The sequence below is a fragment of the Melanostigma gelatinosum genome (genome assembly GCF_949748355.1).
Source record: "Melanostigma gelatinosum genome assembly, chromosome: 13".
NCBI lineage: Eukaryota > Metazoa > Chordata > Actinopteri > Perciformes > Zoarcidae > Melanostigma > Melanostigma gelatinosum.
Window position 1 is genome coordinate 12,637,700 of NC_136646.1, and position 21,716 is coordinate 12,659,415.

The 21,716-nt window shown below is 44.7% G+C and overlaps 2 protein-coding genes across 2 annotated transcripts; one reads left to right on the forward strand and one right to left on the reverse strand.

Annotated features, from left to right (window-relative positions):
* Positions 1-454: 454 nt before the first annotated feature.
* On the reverse strand, positions 455-13,391 carry LOC306786278 (disintegrin and metalloproteinase domain-containing protein 11-like; the record flags this gene model as incomplete). Its single annotated transcript, XM_079281004.1, has 24 exons — positions 455-549; positions 1,302-1,413; positions 2,133-2,301; positions 2,396-2,515; positions 2,803-2,908; positions 3,012-3,075; positions 3,158-3,208; positions 3,297-3,377; positions 3,671-3,763; positions 3,863-3,934; positions 4,066-4,165; positions 4,684-4,735; positions 5,305-5,395; positions 5,937-6,021; positions 6,114-6,280; positions 6,481-6,552; positions 6,805-6,986; positions 7,420-7,480; positions 7,591-7,654; positions 7,802-7,884; positions 9,728-9,794; positions 10,150-10,226; positions 12,419-12,609; positions 13,331-13,391. The coding sequence occupies 24 exons, from the start codon at positions 13,389-13,391 to the stop codon at positions 455-457; spliced, it is 2,316 nt and encodes a 771-aa protein (XP_079137130.1).
* Positions 13,392-18,545: 5,154 nt separating this feature from the next.
* 42sp43 (P43 5S RNA-binding protein) lies at positions 18,546-21,104 on the forward strand (the record flags this gene model as incomplete). Its single annotated transcript, XM_079282505.1, has 9 exons — positions 18,546-18,680; positions 18,796-18,896; positions 18,969-19,065; positions 19,207-19,295; positions 19,568-19,641; positions 19,833-19,913; positions 19,998-20,227; positions 20,522-20,575; positions 20,838-21,104. The coding sequence occupies 9 exons, from the start codon at positions 18,546-18,548 to the stop codon at positions 21,102-21,104; spliced, it is 1,128 nt and encodes a 375-aa protein (XP_079138631.1).
* Between the last annotated feature and the right edge of the window lie 612 nt (positions 21,105-21,716).

Here is a 21,716-nt window from a genome sequence, read left to right on the forward strand (position 1 = left end):
GAAGCACAGCAGCGAGGGCCTTTGGGGTCAGGACGCTGCCTGTAACACGATAACGCAGGCTATGAGAGCACCAGGGGCAAAACTTTAAAAAAGCATTACACTTTTCCACAAATGGCTACGAACTCAAGTGGACTTGAGAAAAGTGCTGCAGCGGTTCCTGGCAGATCAACATCTCAGTCCCGTCGTTACAGTAAAAAGGGACGGAAAGGTGCAGGATGGAGCTCAGGTTTGAAGAAAACAACCGGCGCGATGTTTCGTACAGATGTTGACGCCAAAAGCAGTTGAAGCATTGGCGCGGTTAAGCTCAGACTTGACTTCCCATTTCCCCTTCCCCCAGTTGGACGACGAGTTGCAAACTAGTATTTCAGAGAGGTGAGAGTGGGAGGAGCGGGGGGGGGGGGGTTCCTTACGTTTCGGTAGAAGCAGACAGGTACACAAAGGCATGCCAGAACTCTTACTTAAATCCCCATCCTGTTCCCCCTAGGATTATAGCTGCCAGGAGAATAGCACCAGCGATGGACCCTATTATGATATTGGTGCCACTGGGACCTGCGCAGAGGAAGGAGGAGGGAGGAAGGGTGCGGAGGAGGAGGGGCAGAAACAAAACACCACCACTCTAAAACACACATTAGAGGACAGCATCGACACTGTACGTCAACAACAACAACTAGAGAGAGAAGGGGGCAGATGGTAAGATACCTGCAGGCAGAGAAATAGAGATGAAGCGAAGGAGGACGTTACCAGCATGTGGGAGGTGGTGGTGGAGGTGGGACAACGGGCAGGTGAGCGAGGGAGGTCAGGGAGACAACAGTAAGAAAACAAAAACAAAGGAGAGAGAGTTGTATTACTTTGTTCTCATTCCCCCTCTCCTGCTCTTTCAGCTGGACACCCTCTTGCTCAGGGTGGCTTTTTTTGGCCCTATGAGTGCAGCAGCTCAATTGCTCTGTGTCATTGGCAGACTGCAAGAAAGTGAGGAAGACACTTGAAGACGGCAGTGACTGCAATATATACAGGACTACCTTACACATACACTAACATACTGCACATATGCTCTAATGCGTAAACGTGTCTCAACACACACCCACACTCTTCCAATGTTGAAACCAAGACTCAGCAGGCAGTTAAACACTGTGTGTACTTAATATCTGACAAAAACCAGGTGAACTACTCTTTGTGTTTGAGGACAAGATGCTGTGCTCCACGTCCATACATGGAGAGAGTGGTGATGGGCAGAGAGTATGAGGGGAATATGAGAGGCAGACAGAAAGAGAGACATGAGCAGGTTGAAAGGCGCTGTGGACCTTTCTTCTCTGGGCCAGTCGGGACTGTTGGCTCAGGGATGGGATCATAGACACTGCAGTCCTTCCCCGTGTGGTCCCTGTCACAGATACACTTCACCTCGTTACTGCACGTCTACGAGAGAGAGAGAGAGAGAGAGAGAGCGAGAGAGAGAGCGAGAGAGCGAGAGAGCGAGCGAGAGAGCGAGAGCGAGAGAGAGAGCGAGAGAGAGAGCGAGAGAGCGAGAGAGGGAGAGAGAGCGAGAGAGAGCGAGAGTGCGAGAGAGAGAGAGCGAGAGAGCGAGAGAGCGAGAGAGAGAGCGAGAGGTGAAAATCAAGTGCAAACTATGTAGCCAGTCAGCATGGAGCTGGTGATATACACGTCAAAAGACATCAATGAATTAATCCTTGTTGAAGCTGAATTGTAATTTTAGTGACATATAGCCATTGTTTCAACAACCTTTCAGGGACAGTATTTTAACATAGTTATTTAGATGCTGCTGAAGCAACTTTTGCAACTTTGATGATTTTGGATCTGAATATGCTAATTTTACAGAGGAAATCTTTCACACAAAAGAATAGTTGTTTATCATCTATATCTAGTCCCCTTTTGTTGACACTGTCATAAATGTGTTCATATTTGCATTATCGAAAAAAAAATATTAGAAACACCATCTTTAACTATGACATCAGTAATAAAAGCGTCATTTCATTTTTCTGACAATGTCACCAGGAACATTACGAGCTTCATGAAGAGAGATATCACAGCAAGGTTAGCATTAGTTTAGATTATTGGCTACTGAGTGCATGTGCAGGTCTGTAAAACGTGAAGTTGTGAGCTCAGGAAATCTTTACCCCGTGGTCAGAACAAATGCGGCCATAGTTAGATCCGGAACAGGTGCTGAGATTGAACGCCGCCACAGGGAGGCAGCGTCGCGCCAAACACATCATGTTGGGCCCACAAGGAGTGCCCTCCTCCACATAGCCCAGGTCTGAACCGTCCTCCAGCAGAGCATGGCCGCCTCTGATTGAAGCGTACAATTAGACATTTAAGGACATGGTATTCCAATTGTAAACTCTGTTGTTTGTGGCAGATCAGAGAGACGTGACCCACTTACCTGCAGTCCAGGTATTTGTTCTGGTGGTAGAGGGTGAAGCTGGTCACCTCACCCTGCAGGTCTCCAAACTTTGGTTTCATCGTCACATTGGCACAGAACAGGAAGCCACATAAGACATCCCTATCAGGGGAAAAAGTGAACGGCAGAGAACAAACTCTGGCGGTGTTCACAATAGTCCACTTCTTGACTAAAAAGACATACAGCACCAATAATAGAAACAATTATTGGTGTTTGTCTTTTCATGACATTTGTTGAAATCGTAAAATAAAGCTAGCCTTATCTTTTTAATTCAGTAAAGATTCAAACTTGAGCAGTGCAATATGTGCAAAAAAAAAAGCAGGATGTAGTGAAGACACTGTTATCCTTCTGTATATATCAGCAAGAGGTATAAGGAAGGTGCGACTCACGGCTTGTTGCACTGCAGCCATCCTTGGCCTTCAGGACCCGGACCACAGTTGCCTTTCTCTGTCCCCTCAGCGTTCAGCTTCTCATAACAAAACCTGTCTGCTGAATCTGGGAGGGCAAACAAAACATACTCATCAGAATGAGACTACAGAGCCATATATACACACAACACACCCTTTCCAGCTGCAAGCTGCATGTGTTCTGTACTTACTATAACCCCAGAGTCCCCGACACTGTCCATCACGAGTCCTGCATCGTCCACCGTAACAGCGACCCTGAGGAAATGAGGCAACACTAATTAAGTATCTGTAAGCGTGAACCTGCAGACCAGAAAACACGCCACAAACGAGCCCTTACCTGATTAGTATCACACATGTAGCCATCTAGCCTGTGCACGTTATGAGGACACTGCAAAAGAATTGGAGGACTTAATGTTCTGGATACCCTGCTTGAGTTTGCTGGGTTTTTTCCAGTGTTACATTACAGTCAACTCTACCTGGCTGGAGTCTCCGGTGCAGCTCTCTGGGATATCACAGTCGTTCACAGTCTCTCGACATACCACGCCTCTCCGCTCATACTGGGTCACAGCATAAAAAAGGCAGGTAAATGCTGGACAAGTCACATACGGTAAGTTATCATACAAGATGTAGAGATAAGTAACACTTAGTGGATACTTTTGTTTTTTGCATTTTGGGGAAAGGTACTGTATACATGGGGCACACAACAGGACACTAATATGAAGGTTGTAGGGGTTAAATCTTAAGCCACGCCTTATACCTAGAACTAATTTCTTATTCCTGCTATCCCGATGTGCAAAACACATACAGAAAAAGCGATTACTATATCACGTTATTTCTTAGGCCGACTCACCTTGCAGCTGCTGCAGCAGAGTCCGTTGCTGCACATGGCATCGTGGGTAAGTGTGCACTTTTTACAGCAGGCTCCTCCACTACGGGCGCACTCCTGCAGCCATAGAAACAAAAACAAACCTTCAGCTCCGCTCCAGAAAAAACTGCTTCAGAACCTGCTTTCATGCATGATGTCCCAAACTGGGTTACTCACCACTTGGGATCCACAATCACACTCTTCCCCTGCCTCCACAAAACCATTCCCACACTCTGGAGGGTCCAACAGCTGAGGGAGACAGAGATGGTCATATATATATATATATATATATATATGAGCTCATATACATATACCGTACACAGACAGTATATATATATATATATGTTAATCACATCCTACATCCCCCACATGGCCCTCACCTTGTTTGGCTTGTTGAAGAGGCAGCTCCCGCCCCCTTGGAGCAAGAACTGGATGTACTCATCAACACTGCAGCGAGAAAACTTTCTGGGCAGATAGTATCTGTATTCACAAACACACACACACACACACACAGCACAATGCTTTTCTGCCAGTAAGGAATGCCAGATCCACTGTGGGGTGTCTGTGCCATCACTTTGCAGTCAAGACAGAAATGTTACCATCTGTAGCAGGATATTAATCAAATGAGTCATTTTCAAATCGGTATTGTTCCATTTGGTAAGGAGAGCCAAATCCAAATCGAGCATAGTAACTAGTTTGAAGAAAGTTTGTAATTCTTACAAGGTAATTGGCACATTTATGTCTGATGTTTCAACATTTCTTTCTAACCCATCAGATACACGCTGTGATTATCACAAGCTTGGCTCATTGAAGACTGAGGAAAAGGCAAAGCATCCCGTCTGTTACAGCTCTTAAATTGTTGAACTGACAGAAATGAACAGAAAGAAATAGCAGCGGGAGCGCAAACAAAACATGTCAACAAACAGAGAAAAGATTCATTTCACAGGTGCGTTGTGTTTTTTGTTGTCACGTCAGTGTGCACTCATGTGGATCTTTACCCCGTGTCTTCCATGATGCAGCCTAGCCAGGCGTCTGGACACCGGCAGTCTCCTGTGAAGAAGACCAGGAGGAAGAAGAGCACAGATGAGAGGGGGGGGGGAACTTAAATAAATAACGTGAAAGAAAACAATGTGATTATCATCACATTACAACCTACAACCAACCAAAAAGAAGATGTATGATCAACAAAGAAGACGATTCTTCTTTGTTGATCATAAATCTTTTTGCCTAGAACTGATACCTAGTGACCGAGGTTAGGAAGACCTATAGTGTGTGCACTGAGCTCTTGTCCTGGCATTGAATAATGGACCTGATGGCTCCTCAACATTAATCACAGAGCCCATTGTTCAGTGGCAGCAATGCTCCAACCACCAACCCCTCCTTCTTGGACTCAGGTGACTAATCACCTAATGGAGAAGTCTAATTACAGAAGAGAACTGGACAGGGATGCCAACACCCAACGCTCTCTCGAGCACCCCCTCTCAACACCGTCCCTCCCTGCCTCAATCCTTCCCACACTGATCTCGCTCTCTTGCTTTGATCATTTATTCAGTTCAACCCCGGGTTTGCAGGTCCTAATCTTCCCTCCTGCATTATCTGGCTTTCCTGTCATCTGTTACCTGCAGAGTTGCGGACGTTGTTCCACCTCATGCCGATATTCTGGCCCAGACTCTGGCACAAAGTGATGGCCATTGCTCCTACATTCCCATACTGCAACAAATTCACATAGAATTGACAGAGGAGGGTTTTTATTGTGAGATGGGGACAAATCAATGTTTCACCAGGGAGATAATGTGCTGGACTATATCTAGGCTCGGACCAGTAAGGTGTTGGTAGGCAGATTTCGTTTCCCTTTGGAGGGAGCCAGGCTAACTGTTACTGTTTCCAGTCTTGATGCTGAACTAAGTGTCTGCTGGCTCAAGCTAGTTATTTATTATACAACCATGAGAGAGATACAGATGAAAAAAAAATAAACTGATAAAGCATTTTCCCCAAAATGTCAAACTATTTCTCCAATTTGTCATTTATCTAATAATTCTGTTGCAGCACAACTTGAAACCTTGATATTATTTAACTAATTTTAAATGTTTAAAAAATGTTTTTGTTGTCTTGGTTTAGTCCTTTCACAACCTAAATTTGAACGGTCAATGTTGCTCCAGATTTGTAAACAACGATTTTACTTCTGATCTCAAATTTACGTTTTAAGTTGAGGCGCTTCATTCTAGAGACAACCTCTTTCGATTTCCCTCACCTCGTTGATGCCTCCTCCCCTCGTTAGAGAGCACACTCCTCCTGTGTAGGCCGTCCCACTGCGGCTGCTGGGAAATGTACGCCCTCTGAGGCGCAAAGGAAAGACACCATCATTTAAAAACAAGCAAGCGAGCATCAAATACTATCCTCAATTATCAAGAGATTAGATTCCTCTCACGAGAAAAGATGGACAACGTCGCTCTGATCTTTGATGTTGTCCTTCCTGTACTTCATGAAGTTCTGCAGCGTTATCAATGGATCTTCTACTACTGGCATCATATTTGTAGAGGTCCAGGTCTCCAGAGCAACCAGCACGATCCTCGTGTTCAACTGCTCCTTGTAGATCTGGGGACCGAAAAACGACCATCAGTCGACCACTTTGTTGGCACGACACACGTGTGCTGTGAACACTGTGTGCAGTCTGGGATCAATCATTTTCAAATGTAGAAATAAGCACACACACACACTACTTCTTGACAGGTGGCAGTGTGTGTCTGCAGAGTTAAGGAATAGGAGGATTACAATCCTTCAAACAAAGCTCTTACCGCGTCTGCCATGTTGACCACTGCTTTGGCAAAGTTCTTGGCTTGGCTGTTGGAGCGACGCAGCTGTACAAACTGTGGAGACACAGAGATACACAGACGGCGTAAGAGACGGATCACATTCACTCTCTCACACATAAACACACACACACGTTTGTGTTGCGATACCTATGAAGGATCCTGACATACGGCATACCTTTTTTCAAAAATGATAACAACCAGATTAAATACACACATCCCAAACCCGGCTGTCAGATCAAGGCACTGTGGCCATCAGCGAAGATCGGGCGTCCACATAATTAGCAGTGAAGAGTGCTTTTAACTCACCATTTCATTGTCGTTGACCACCATCAACTCAATATATTTGGTCTCAGTCTGGACAGAGGGTTTGCGAACATATCTCTTGGATCGCCTCAGCCCCCCGGACCCCTGCTGCTGCTCCCTCATTTCATCCGGTCTGTCGTCATCACCTCCTCTGCTGCTATCCCACTCACCGTCCTCTGTACAGTCTGGACACAGAGAAGCAGAGCTGCGGGCACTTAGAGCAGCGTTACCATTTTCTTGTGCTATAAAAAGGTGCAGAGCAAACATTCCTATCTCAATTTCAGTGAAAATGTTACAGTTCCCTTTACAAACAGCTGTAACTGTAATCATCACCCCGTCTGAATTAACTTAAAATGCTGTGACGACAAAAAAGAAAATTGGTTTTTGAACATACTACAATAATTGTGTTGGAGGTTTATTGGACAGTAACATAAGCAGTAAATATGAAATTTATAGTCAAATCTATTTTGACATTATTGCAACAGTGGACAGTGGTTTGTATCTAATTCATCCAATTGAAGGAAAAGCAATTTTATGAATATATTGAAATATCATAGGTTGTTCTATTCCGATGTGATATGAGTGTCAATAGTTTATGCTTTAAATGCAATCGTGTACCTGGGCAGTGGGGGGAAAGTCTGATATCAGGCATCCTGCGGATTAAGTGAGCGCCACCATCCTATAAACAGAACACACCCAGATGCCATTGGACAAATAAGGAAATCAGCATTCAGACTCACAATAATTTGGGAATTATCTACCATCAACTGCTATCCTCTGACTGTTTACCTGTTTGCTGCCATTGTGAACGGGCTCAATCCCGTAAGAGAAGAAGCCGTCAGAGAACATGCCGCTGTGGACCAACAACAAGAGAAAGACACTGAGATGCAGAGCAGAAAGAGACAGAAAACTTAAAAATCAAACTACGTAATTATGGGAGCAGAAAAATAGCAGGACAACAAATGTGCATTCATAAATAAAGGTTTACTGTCAGGCTCACCACAGGCCGTGGCAGGTGGAGAGAGCTGCCCAGGACTCTGGTAAACCTCTTAACCGTCCCTGGTAGTAGCAGTGCTCCCCTCCCTGTGGACACAATGTGCCCCTGTTTCATGAAACAATCTCACACATTTCAGGCTTTGCATGCTGTCTTTTCATCCTTCATATCAGAATAGGTCCGCTCTCAGGGGAAACCTCTCACAACCTCTGCATATGCGACTCCCCTCTCCCTCTTTCCCCACGATCGCATTTATGGCACAGTTTCTGACCTACTTGTGTCCTGCGCTCTACTCTACTCCACTCTATTCTGCTTCACTGACAATGGAGGTGAAGGTAAATCCATGACAAGCATCTCTTCAATAAATTAAAACCCATGTTGCCCACACAGATCTGAGAATGTAACATGAAATGACTGTGCAGTAGGAAGGCAGCGTCTGCATCATCTGCTCTTTCCTGTCCTCGTAACAGTTTTGACCGCCACGATAGAGCCCCAGCTCTTGTCTCCAGCTAACACTCCCTCAAAGGAGGGCGCTCTGCTTCACGAGAAGGTCGCAGCGGCGAAGGTGAACCACCAGGAACGGTGAGAAAAGTGAGAGACACTGTCTCACCTGGATCAAACTGAGTTCAGCAGGGTGTCTCAACCTTGCCACGACACCTCGGTGCTTAAAATGGAGGAAAAACAAACGCATTCTGACGACAGAGATGAGTCTGGTGACGTGCTGCCCTGAACGCATCACACCTGCCATGTCCAGCAGCAGCATCAGAGGCATTACGCGAGGCCTCCGTCCAGCTGAGTGACAATCTGGTCTGACTACAGGTCTCCATCCCCGACCCTGCAAGCCACCTCTCCCTCCCGCCGCTCTGGGAACAAATCACACATACACCCCCAAAATAACTCCTCCCTACTCCACAGCTCGTCTTGCCTTTGTATCAACTGACATTTTACTCATCATTTTCCCTCCTCTTCCTCCTCTTCTTCTTTTGCTCACTCTTTCCTCCCTCTCGCTCTTCTTTCATTCTCTGCGCTGCCGAGAAGTTAATGACACTGCTGAGCAGACCGGTTGCTATAGAGACAGGCTTGTGATTGGTCAGGAGGACTGAGGGAGAGTTTGGGATGATTGTGGGTGGGGACACGGAGTGCTTGGTTTGGTGGGTGGGAGACTGCTGGGGGGGGGGGGGTAAGCAGCGAGTGGCACATTTAGACAGAAAAAAAGACGCATTAGCCATCCCTCCTGGCTTGCAAAATGCAATGACATTCCTCTGGTTTGCCCTGACAGGAACACATCACATTAGATGTCAAGGCTTTCATCCATTTTCCTGTTCTCTGTCTCCATTCCTTGAGCTTGTGGCTTTACATCACAGGCATCCGCTGACTTTCTTCTCGACTGTCTGAGAAAGGCCACAGCTGAGAGGCATGCATGCACGCCGCTGATAGGAAGAACCCAAGCATGTAGAGCACAGTAACAGACAGTTAAATGGAAGCCCACTTTTGAAGCAGAGATCACACAATGCACTTTCTATAAATAGAGAAAAACGGGAGGATGAGACCAAACTGTAAACATCACATAAAAATATCAGCCTTAAAAAGGTTAAAAACAAACAAAAATAATGTCTTTTGTTTCTAAAATGAGGCTGAAATGAAAAGGCTCTGCGTCAGACGACCTTAAAATATAAACGAGACATCGCGACTTTGTTCTATAAAGAGCTCGAGAGGGGCATTGCATCTGACAAACAAAACTTTTAAATGTATTCTAAGATTTACTGGCAACAGCACCAGTGTAAAAGTCTCAGTTTCCGCAGCCAAAGAACTGAATGCTGCGCTGCCGCTCTGGTCACCTCATTATTATGCTGCCTTCTTTGTGCCAAAAGACAAGTTCACTCACTAAAATCCCGTCCCTTCACATCCCCACCCCACGCAAACATGTCTTACCACAGACTGGGAGGGTCTGCCATTGTGGTTAAAGTGCCGCTCCACATATTCTGAAGACAGGAGGTGACTGCAAAGAGAAGAGCGATGCCATGAACATCTCTAACAGCATTATCTCCATGTATTGGTGTCATCAGGGTTATTTTCCACCTGTTGTTCTCACCTAAACTCAACATTTTACTGACATGCGGTGTTGATAAAAACCAGTGGAACCTCACAAACATACAGCAGTGTGTGTCTGTGGGTTTTCCACATTGGTATTCCCCATCTTGTCATGGAACATAATAGAGGTGCCAAGTGTGTTTGCTTAAGTGCTGCCAAATGCTAATGAGAACAGCTGCAGTGAATTAAGAGCACCTACTGATACTGTATTGAAGTGTGTACAAAAAGGCAGATCTGATGATTTTGGGGACAGTAATACTAACTGGTTTAGCTCCAGGTCCAGAGTGAAGGTGTGTCCAAAGGCTTCCACTTGGAAACAGCTCTGGGCCAAGTGGACGGCCTGAAAAAAACAACAACCCCACAGAGACACATTTCATTGTTGATAAATCAAAGTGGAACAAAACATTTGTGGTTAAGAGCGTCGCTCTGTAAAAGCCAAAGAGTGATTGTGAAAGCAACTCGGCAGCTGAAATATTATGATTGATAAAGTCTCCATTGATCGACAGTGAATGCCAGAATTCAGGCAGGCATGACTGCAGAGAGCTGTTCACGAGCTAAGCTGGAATTTGGTGATTGAGATGGATGGAGAGGAATGGAGACAGAAGAGAAAACTTTGCTGGTATGCTCTATATTCAGCCATGCTGTGCCAATGGCCCCAATGGACAGCTGCCAATGCTGAGGAGGTGAGGAGACAGCAGGGCCATGGAGTGAGAGAGAGATTTATTGCAGTCTAAACAGTGCGTCTCTTCAGCAGCCATGACTGTGCCAGCATGGCTTTGATCTCAGTCTGGAGGAAGCAGGCCACAGTGAATCACAGGGCTTTTACAATAAAGTGCATCACTACCCGGGAATTATTCTCCCCAGCGAGTATGGACAACAGATTTCTTACTACTGTCTTGGAGAGGCTGAAGCATGGTGTCATCAGGGCTTCGGTCTCTGTGCAGTAATGTCGTTCCACAGTTTACATTGGTCGCATTCGTGTTTTGATCATTGTGCGATACTGCTCTTGGTGGTTGACAAACTGTTTTCGCCAGAAGTTCCATGTAGCAGCCACTCTGGATCTTTCCATTGTATCGCAATGTCTTCCTCAGCGGAAGGAGTTTGCACAGTTGCAATGAAATTGCGCAAAGTTACATTTTTGTCCACATTGGTTGAAAAGGTGAGATTGAAATTTAATAATTGTAATCCAATCTGCGCGAACAGAAAATGTATCTTGATGCAAAAACACTGAAAAACATGAACACTAATTTGTCTTTCAGTGTCAACTGAACACAAATAAATCGGAGCTGAAAATGAACTAGAGCGGCAAGAATGCTGTCTCCTCTCTCTTCAACGCAGCATGATGACAGAACAGAAAGAACAAGTTAAGCTCATCCCCTGCTGCTTCTAAATTGATCATGTCCCTCATTCTAAGTATCTTAAATACTTCAAAAACAACAGCAGCAGATCTGGTAGAGCGGCTGAAACAGGGACGTCGGAAACCTCGTCTGCTTGAACAGTGCCATCATTTGTATCTTCTGAATGTATATTATGGCAGGGATGGGAAGTGCTCAAGCCACTTGGACCATGCAGTACTTCTCACACATGCCTGCTTCATAATTAATCGGGACATCCTTCAACACACCGCTGAATAATGAAGAAGTCCGGGGGGGGGGGGGGGGGGGCACAGCAGCCGGATGGTCGGACATGACTGAATATTTCCGGACAAGCTAAGCACTGTTATGTGGAGATGAGGGCCGTTACAAAACAAACATGCAGGCAAACATTTAAACAGCTCTTGGATAAACTGTGCGTTCACTACAATGCTTGCACAGTACACAGAGCAGGTCAGCAGGTTTCAGTTTCAGAACTTGCTCCACATGCTATACGACCTGATTTTAGGCTGCAAAACAGCAACTTATCTGTCTTGGACATTCATTCTCAGTGGACATTGGAAAGGATACTTTTCAGACACTGGATCAAAATAACGAGGAGCAGAGACTGCTGCAAGACACCACTCTTTACTCTATACCCTGTGTAGCAGAGGCTGCCTGAGCAACAGAGACATGAATGCTGCACTGTTACAGACACTGGAAAAAAAATCTGGTTTCCATCAGCCGCTCACAACAGCCTGTGTTACTGTCACACCCACATATCACACAGACGTTCTACAATGCCACCAATCGTGAATCTCTTCATAAGGATGCATGCTGAGCACTAGATTTACTGATCTGCAAGCAACCTTTTCGTATATTTTGCGCCAGAAAGAAATGTACCTGTGTATGTGAGGTAACAATGAATAAATATTCTCATACATTGCCCAACTGCGGTACTTTCTTTTTAATTAAATTGCAATGAAATTGATCTATTCCTCAGGTTTGCCAGGAGATTCATGAAAGCTATTTAAGGACTCCTGGGTGTACTTGGCGATCAAATTAAGACCACTGGGCTGAGAATCACAGAGAATCGAGTGATTCATTGTGAAATTAACAGCATTGGGAATATGAGAGAGGAATTGGCAATGGGAGGGGGATACCACTAGTTACAACTTACCAAGGTGTTCCCGGTGCTGTTCTTCACCCTGGTATCCAAGTGGTCATGAGCCATTTCTTCCTCTGACTCAATCTGCTGCACCAGCCGCTTTGGATAGGTGACCTTGGGGGCAGTGTCCCCGCTGTCCGGCTGCCCTGTCGGGGTAAACCAGTCCCAGATGCCTCCATCCGGTGCCGGGCTACTGTCCACACCTGCAGGTACAACAGAGACGCTCTCACCACAGGCTCGTGAGTGTGCACAGGGCTTGGCAAGGTATAGGGACACACCTGAGCCTGTCCAAATTGGACCTGGTAGTGGTGTAAACAAATCAAATGGTACGAGTTGATTTAAAAGTGTTATATGTTTAATAAGTCACAATGTGTGACCATTCAGATCAGTGTTTTTTTTTCTGTACGCTAATAGTTTGTTGACCTAATTCATCACACTGAGCAGTTAATAACGTTTAATCAGTCACTGCTCTAATAGAAGTAATTTGGTGGACAAAAGGTTTTAATGAAAAATAATTGCTGAAGTAATTTGTCATAGTTTATAAGCTCTATAGTAGCCTGACGCCCATATTTATATACAGGCAGCTACACAAAGCCATGTAGCTTCAAATCTCAGCAATCGTCATGTAAAACGCATTTCCTTTGTGATTGACAAGTTATATTATTGTGCTTTTCGACGTGTATTGGATTCAACAAAATAGTTATGGGCACGTTTCATGTAGGCGATGCAAATGTGTTGATGCAGCAGCTCTACGGTGCTTTCAGGTCAGCGGACAGGTTGGCACCGAGCTCCCGCTACAATTAAATCACAGCCTACACCGGGCACAGAAAAGTGCTGGTGCAAGTGGAAAACATGTGGATGCAAAGGAAACGAAAAGGGTGCTCCCGCTCTTTATCTCTCACTCTCTCTCTCTCTCTCTCTTACCTGAGACCGCAAGCCTCTCCCCCACTGCAGCACAGACCATGAAGCACCACACCGCCAGCATGATCTTCACATATTCTCCCAGATTACAACATCGAGAGCCGCATAATGTCACAAACCCGGCAGACCGAGGGAAAGAAAAATACCCAAAAATCGCACAGCAGAGACGATGGCGAGGAGCGAAAGTTGATCTGCGAAACATCTGATGATGCGCGTTCTCTCTCTTCCCCCCCCCCCCCCTCTTCTCTCTCCCTTCTCTCTCTCGCGCTCAGCTCCGGCAAACGCCGCTGTTGAAAATTTTGATTGGCATGTCAAAATTATGAAAAATGAATCACAACCCAGGCCCGCTGCGGAGATGATCAATGCAGGCCAATAGATCGATCAGTGAGGGACTCGTGAGGAGCGTGCGCATCTCAGATGCATAGCTCCGTAAGGCTGCGCGGGTGCGTTTATGTGAATGGTTGAGGTTATACGTGCAGGCTATAGCCGATGTGAATCTGCAGTATGCGGACACGAAGTGATGGGAAAGCGAAGAGAAATGCATTGGGTCTGCGGGGAGGACACGTGGGACCCTCCCTCATCCCGAGCAGCCTCCTCCTCTCGTTGCCAGGGAGAGGATGCGACAGCCCGGCTCGGCGCGCGGCCGAACAGAAGCCATAAAGGGAGGGAACGACAATTCATTCATTTTCTAAATGTGGGCGACGGGTATGAATGGCACGATATATCGGAATGCATTAAGAAGATATGCAGGACAAATGTGTGTCCCGAACGAGGAGAGACAACACAGCAGTAACGTAAAACGTAGCCATAGAACGTCATCGTCTCGTGTTCCATGTTGACTGTTATTGTGCCGTCACACTTGTAGACAAGTCCCTGTCATTCTCTGCTGTGGAATACGAACAAGTTCTATATCTACATTTACTGGGATGATGTAAAAGCTGTGGATGCTGTAGGGTCACAATTTCACCTTAATAGTTCATATTTTGTTCACAAACAGATCCTGTCACCTCCAGCTGCCCTTGCAATCTCCTCCGCTGAGCTTCCCCGCCCATGTCCACAGATCCAGGTGCACCTGGATCTCATTATGCTCATCAGCCACTTATTCTTATCGGCCCAGATTCCCCCTGGTGTCAAATAAGAGCTATCCCGCAGTTTTCTGCCTTTTTATTTTGCCTGCCTGATTTGAAGGATTTATGTCCCCCTCGATTTTGGCTGCCTGGTTTTGTGACCCCTGCTTGTTTTTTTCCGACTTGATTAAAGGATTTTGGAAACACAATTACTGCCTCTGAATTTGCTCTTTGATTCTGAAATACATTAATATTAAATCGTATTTGCAATTCTAAAACAAATGTGATGATTGAAGAATAGTAGATTTTGATTTTGGCTTCTCAGTTATGGCAACGGTGTGACACAATGCCTTTTAGCTTATCTGGAACCTTTAAGGATATAGATGCAGAAAACCTGACATGTCACTGTACTTAAATTAAATGAAAAACATTGGTAAAATATTGTGTATAATATAATGTTTAAGAAATGGTAAACACTCAAAAACATGCATCAATACAAACATTATATACAAAATATTACTGTGCTGGCAACACATTTAGTAACACAGCAGTGATTTAGGTAAACATGACAGGTACTGTCTGATGTATGAATTTAACCAGCGTATCAACTGGCTTTTTATTAGGAACCATAAACACAGATCAATCAATTAGAGACCTGCCGTCTATGTATCAATATGTGTTGCTGTCTCAGTGACCTGCAGGGTTTGTTTCCTGATGCAGTTCAAGTCTTCCAGCAGCCATCCTGCAACACTATGGAGGCATATTGTGCTCTGAGAGCCCCCTCTGAATATTTCATCATACCCCCCTTTGAGAGAAACGGGGATCAAGGGATAGTAGGGAAAATATGGAGGGAAGAGCAGCAGGAGGAGTGCAGCATCAAGGGCCAAATAGCTGGTCCTGTTCCTTCTCTGCTGAGAAAACGTAGAGTTCTCAAACTCAAAACAGACCTTATTTCAGTTCAGACTGGCCTTTCTACTGTTCATCTGAACTCAAGAATCACCATCAACATCACCACTGTGCCTTCATGGTTTCCATATCACACAATGCTGATTCACTCAATTAAGTATTCAGCAATCGGGCCACTGAGTAAGAAAAACTGCAAAGAGAACTGCGAGGACTCCGAGTATGCTGACTGTGTTTCACCTGTACGTCATATGATATCTTTATTAGTGTGATAGTTCCTGTAGGGTCTAAGGAATCCAAACAATGAGGAATGTATTACAATGTCTACTTTAATCAACAGCTACTGCCACACTGCCTTCTCAGATGTCTGTTCCTCAGAAAACAACTTTGATAAAACAGAGATTTGACATATTTGACTTCACGAGGGAAGCGTCAACTATTTCTCTACTAAATCCTAAATTTAAAGTTACGTAGAGCCACTATGTTACAGGCTATATTTGCTGCAGAGCTATGAAACAATTGTGAGTATACAGTCAACCTAAATGCCAGAGCCTTGTGAGATAAAGGCACACTGCCCTCTACTGCGTGAATAGCTGCATCATAAAACACACCAGGAAGATGTGTTATTTGCAACTGCATAAAGTCAGCCGGACTAATGTGAAGTCTGAGTACTTAGCATTAGTACACTTTGTTATTTGAAGGATCACTAGAGAAGGATCCTAAAGATGTGACCATTAAGTATTTACTGACTTACAGATGAACAAGATGAACTTCTAAAAAGCTCAAAACAGGAACAAGAATCCCTTCTTCAAAGACTGAACGCTGCAGAGCAGCACTCTAAAGACACGGAGGTGAGTGCGTTCACATTCTTGCCATTCTCACTGAAACTTGGCTCTCTCGTGCGTTATCTTTGATTAAAAATGAGTCGTATCCCTCAGAAAAATGGTGAAGCTATTGCTGCGATGCTGGCCCAAAGCAAAGAAGAATATGGACAGATGATTGAAAACAAAGACCTGAGCTTGCAGGAGCTCACTAGAGTTACACACCAGCAAGCAGACAAGCTGGAGGAGATTCAGACAACCCTTCAGGAGCTCCAGAGTTCACAAGCAGCAGAGATACAGAGGTAGAAATAACTCGAGTCAATTCAGAGCATTTTACTCACCAAACAGTTTCTGCTCAAACCACTTTGTTGCTGTCATGACCCACTTTAAAGGACCAAGGACCTGGAGGAGAATCTTACGGCAAGCAACAATGAACTTGAGAGGAGAAACACACTTTTAGGTAAGCCTCACTGAGGGAAGTGTGTAGATATTTTATTTGTTGCTCTTTCACACTAATAAATACACTAATAACATATAAATATGTTTTACTGAACAGGAGAGAGCCGAGAGCAGAGTGCAGACAAAGATGAGCAGATCAAAATCCTTGAAGATAAACTGGTCGGTGGATTTTAGCTTGTTTCTCAGCAGTCGTCAGAGCTCGAACACAAAGGATGAGAACTTGAAGGCACTCATCGTACGCTTTCCTTGTTCTTAGGAGAGAGAATCCAAATCCGTTGAGTCCATGAAGGCTACGAATGAAACCACTGAACTCAGAGTGGAGGAACTCACAGCTGAGCTGTCGGGGAGAACTGAAGAAGTCCAGCTGTTTAAGGTGATACACATAGATCGCTCATCTCAGAAGGAAAAGTTATGTTCATACCACAGTCTAATACAGAAGCCCGAGGTATCACCAGACCCAATAATGCAGACGAGCTGAAGGCCCCTATCAAAGCAACCTGGGCTTCCATAACACCTCAGCAGGGCCACAGCCTCATCACCACCGTGCCACGCTGCATTGATGTAGTAATTCATGTAAAAGGAGCCCCGACCAAGTATTGAGTGCATACTGTACATACTTTTCAATAAGCCAACCTTTCTGAATTAAAAATGCTTTTTTAAATTGGTCTTATGTAATATTCTAATTTTGTGAGATACTGAATTTGGGGTTTTCATTAGCTGTAAGCCATAATCATCAAAATTAAAAGAAATAAACGCTTGAAATATATCACCCTGTGTTTCATGAATCTTAATATATGAGTTTCACTTTTTGAATTGAATTACTGAAAAAAATTTACTTTTCGATGATATTCTAATTCATTGACATGCACCTGTAACTTCTCATTAACAAAAATCGAACTGTATGGTGGAGACCCAGTTCAATAGGAAACAATGACCTCCAGCATTTACCATCAAATAAACATAAGAGTGCACTGTAGGGCTCACTTGGGTTCAAAGACAGGCGCAAACCCCCTTTGGGTGAATTTAGGAAAGATAGTACTGTTATGGAAGATTTCTATGTTAATCGGGAGAAGAGAGTTTTGTTCACAAATCAATAATAAAGTCTTCAGACGATTGAAAGTTGTCTTTGTTTATTCGCTAGCAAGGGAAAAATGCACAACAGATTCAGTAGTCTGTGGTGGAAGCTTCAAAGTATGTATCACACAAGCTCAGTTGAGTTGGGAGGAGGGTTGCGAAGGTGAAGTGCATGCAACAAAATAAAATGTAAAACAACGAGAAATGAAACAACAAATATAACACATAATATCCATGGATTCCATGGACAATTTAGTGATGAAGTGGTGAAACAGCCAACCAGTTTGTATGGAGTACACCCGAGCAACTGGTCCATATGATCAGTTTTGTTTATGTTAACATGAGAATATATTTAGAATTGTATATTCTTCAGGTCTAATGTAATTTTATTAAGACTCAGAATATGGCTTCCATGAAGTTATTTCAAGTTTTCCCAGTGTGATGTGTTAAAGGACCAGCCCTTCTTTAAAAGAGTATTACATTTGAGCCGGAAGTCCTGCCTACGTCGACTTATATGTATTGCTATTATCAATCTGTATTTTAATGCGTAAAGTGCTCATTTCTCTCTCCTGTAACTACTTTACAGTGTAAGCTTGCACTAAAAAGTGCTACCATTTAACACTGACAGGCAACAACTGTCTGGCTTATAGTTGGCACATTTGTTCACTTAGCCGTGTCTTACACTCATGAGTTCGGAGCAATTAGGTTAATTTGTTTCAGCTGTGGGCTACTTCTTGGGGGTTGCACAAGTGTTGAATCAATGAACGCTGCTGGTGACCTGGCGTTGCCAATGAAGCAATTAAGTTCTTTCACGAGGCTATAAGACCGGCTGACAAAAGCGGTGGGCTTTCCGTGACATACTGTCTTTGGAGACGTATTCAGATAAAGAGAAAAATGAACGGAGTGCCCAGCGGGAAACCTGCCGGCGGTCCGCCGCTGCAGCTGTTGCACTGCGCCCACGCGGACTGTGGGGCGACTTTCACCCGACAGTGGAAACTGAACGAGCACGAGACGGTGCACACCGGAGCGGTGAGGGAAATACCTAGGCTGCTGCATAAACCATTATGTTAACTATATCATACGTGCATGTACTTGGCATAGGCCTTATTGAAGTTGTAGGCTAACCGTTCACAAATGTCCACAGCGCCCGTGTCTCTGTACAGTCGCTGGCTGCGATCGTCGTTTCAAGCGAAAATCGAACCTGATGCGCCACATGCTTAAGCACAGAGGGGTGAAGCAATTCCTGTAAGTCCAATCCGTGCCGTTGCTCTTAACGACTAAAGCCTTCCACCTAATTTTAAACTTTGCTTTGTGCAGATGCGAATTTGAGAGGTGCACGGAGAGTTTTTTCCACGCTGGCAATCTGAAAAGACACGTGCGCTACATCCACGGAGACAAAAACAAGTATTTCAAGGTTTGTCTAAATACACGTGTTTCCACGAGATGGCGCCAAAAGGCCAACCTATAACAGCGTCTGCTGAAAGTCACGGCGCTTGATGTAAATAGCCAGTTTTCAAGTCTTTTGTGTAATTTTTCATTTTTGTTTCTCTTCCAGTGTAACCAGTCCAACTGCTCGTTGACCTTCAAAAAACGCAGAGCGTTTAAACAGCACTTGCAGGAGCATAACGTGGCTGCGAAGTCAAAGTATGTCTGTCGTACACCACAACCTCTCAGAAATGAGGGCATAGATTTAGCTGTAGTGTAAAACCAGACCTGTAGCTGTGGGTTATTGAAATGCCTGAGACCACGAGCCGTTAAAGATTATGCACTTGGCATTTTAATTAATCAGATCTTTGATGCCTGGAGTGCAGGCTCTAGCAGAGATAAATGAGTGGTTACAGGCTGAGTGGGTGTGGTCCCAGTTGGCTTAGTTACATTAATTTTTACCTCTTGCCTGTCCCTGGTGGGGTACTCAGGTGTTCGAAGGACGGATGCGCTGCCATGTTCGACTCCCATATCGCCCGCAAAGCCCATGAGAAGAAGCATGCTGGTTGGTCTACTTAAATCTTAGGAGGGGTCCTTTCATCTTCTTTAATTAAAAGGGGGTTGTGGTTGCATTTGCATGTAATCTTTTAAGGACAAATTACACGTATTATTGGTTCCGCCAAGGGCCCCAGAAAGGGGCCCACTGGTGACGAGCCTTTGATTTCCTGATACACTCTGGCCTTTGGTTCCCTGAAGGTTACCGCTGCCCTCATGTTGACTGCCAGGTGTTTGAACACACCTGGAGTAAACTTATGGCGCACATGACCAAACATCCAGGTAAATATGTTGCGGTCGTATAGTACAGAAGTCCTGAGTGTTTTGAGTTTTGTTTTTCACATTTTTAAAATCTGTCGTATATAGCCACCTTCACATGCCACGCATGTAAGAAGGTGTTTAAGAAAAAGGATGCTCTGCGGAAGCACAAACGGATCCACGCTTCCCATAAGCCCGTGCTGGTTTGTCCCAGGGACGACTGTCAGGCCTACTTCTCCACAACCTTTAACCTGCAGCACCACATCCGCAAGGTGCACCTCAAGCTCTTCAAATACGGCTGCTCCTTCCCCGACTGCCCACGCAGGTTTGCTATGCGGGTAAGTAACGCGTCTTCCGTTACTGGTCCTTGATGGGATGTATCAGAATTGTTTCTTCTTTGCATTCAAAGACGTGGAACTTGAATTCCCTCGAGTAATTTGCATCATGCAGACCTGCCATTTTAATGAACAAAATTAATATTCCAGTTCTGACCCGGCTGAGTCAAGAACACGTCCAACTTCTGACACTGGTTGTGAACATGCCAAATAAATCTTAATTGAGTGGCATTTTCATTTTGTGTTGAATGTAGTTTCAATATGTAGATTACATTATGGCTTTGTTCTATTACACAGGAGAGTTTGACCAGACACCTGCTCCGCCATGACCCAAGCGCCGCCACCCTGAAGGTAAGTCTGATGTCATTATCCAACGGTACAGCCGTGGACTAAAGCGCCACACACCAGTGAGCTCTTAAGCTACCTGCCAGGGGACTATTGATTTTGGGTTTTTCTCTAAACCTGTTGAAATCAGACTCTCCTGTGCTCTGGCCAACTGAAGCTTGAGCGAGTTGGTTTACACGACAATTTCTACTATTTAGGTTGTCAATTGATATAACTGCAAAAACGGACATTGTTCCAAAACGTCTCTCCTAAATTCGTATCCCAACAGAAACGTCAGCGGCCAAAGAAGTCCTGGCAGAAGCGTTTGGATGGACACTATCTGCCCCTTGTGGAGGAAGACTTGCGTACCCTCTTCGCCCTACGCATGCGGCTCTCCCGACGCGCCAAGGTGGAAACCAACCTCGCAGGCCTCTTCAATGAACGCAAGATCCCGCACTATGTTGACCCAGAAGTCAACCTGCGCAATCTGTTTGGTATCAAACCGCCCCGCCCTTTGGAGGAGGAGAAGCCTGAGGTCCTACCACTAACTGGTTGAATACAAATCTATCCAGACTAGCAGTGCTTCTTCATTGTTAAGTTTGAAATTGGTGAAGGCTTTAATTTGGACTTTTTTTTTCTTCAATTTTCTAGAATTGGGTCTCTTTGGTTGAGTTTTTCTAATGTAGCTGACATACATTAAATTATTTGAATTTCAAAGTCATTATTTGAATGTCACTTGACACATTGATTAGGATGTCAAGCTTCTGTGAATTTTGAAGATTCAATTGTAGTTCTTGATGAAATCGGGTCTGACTTGAAATGCTTATTTTGTACATGAATGAACATGAATTCTGTTGACCCAATAAAATGAGTTTCATTTTGAGCAAAGTGGCGTTTAAATCTTTTTCACCTTGTGTTGAGTACTGGAGGTCTGCCCATCAGTAGCAGCTGCTGGAGAGTGCTCAGCTCAAGGACTCCACATTTGTTTGCGCAGTCTTCTGTCATTGAAATTTCAAGATCGAATTGTTGGTACACTCAAACAGCTGTTCTCCTCCAGCATCTATCTTTTGAGCTAGCTTTGGCTTCACATCTTGGTTGACATTTGCGGAACATGTTGGAGGTCATTACGTCTGGACAAAAGGACTTGCACATGAGTAAGAGCTGAGTC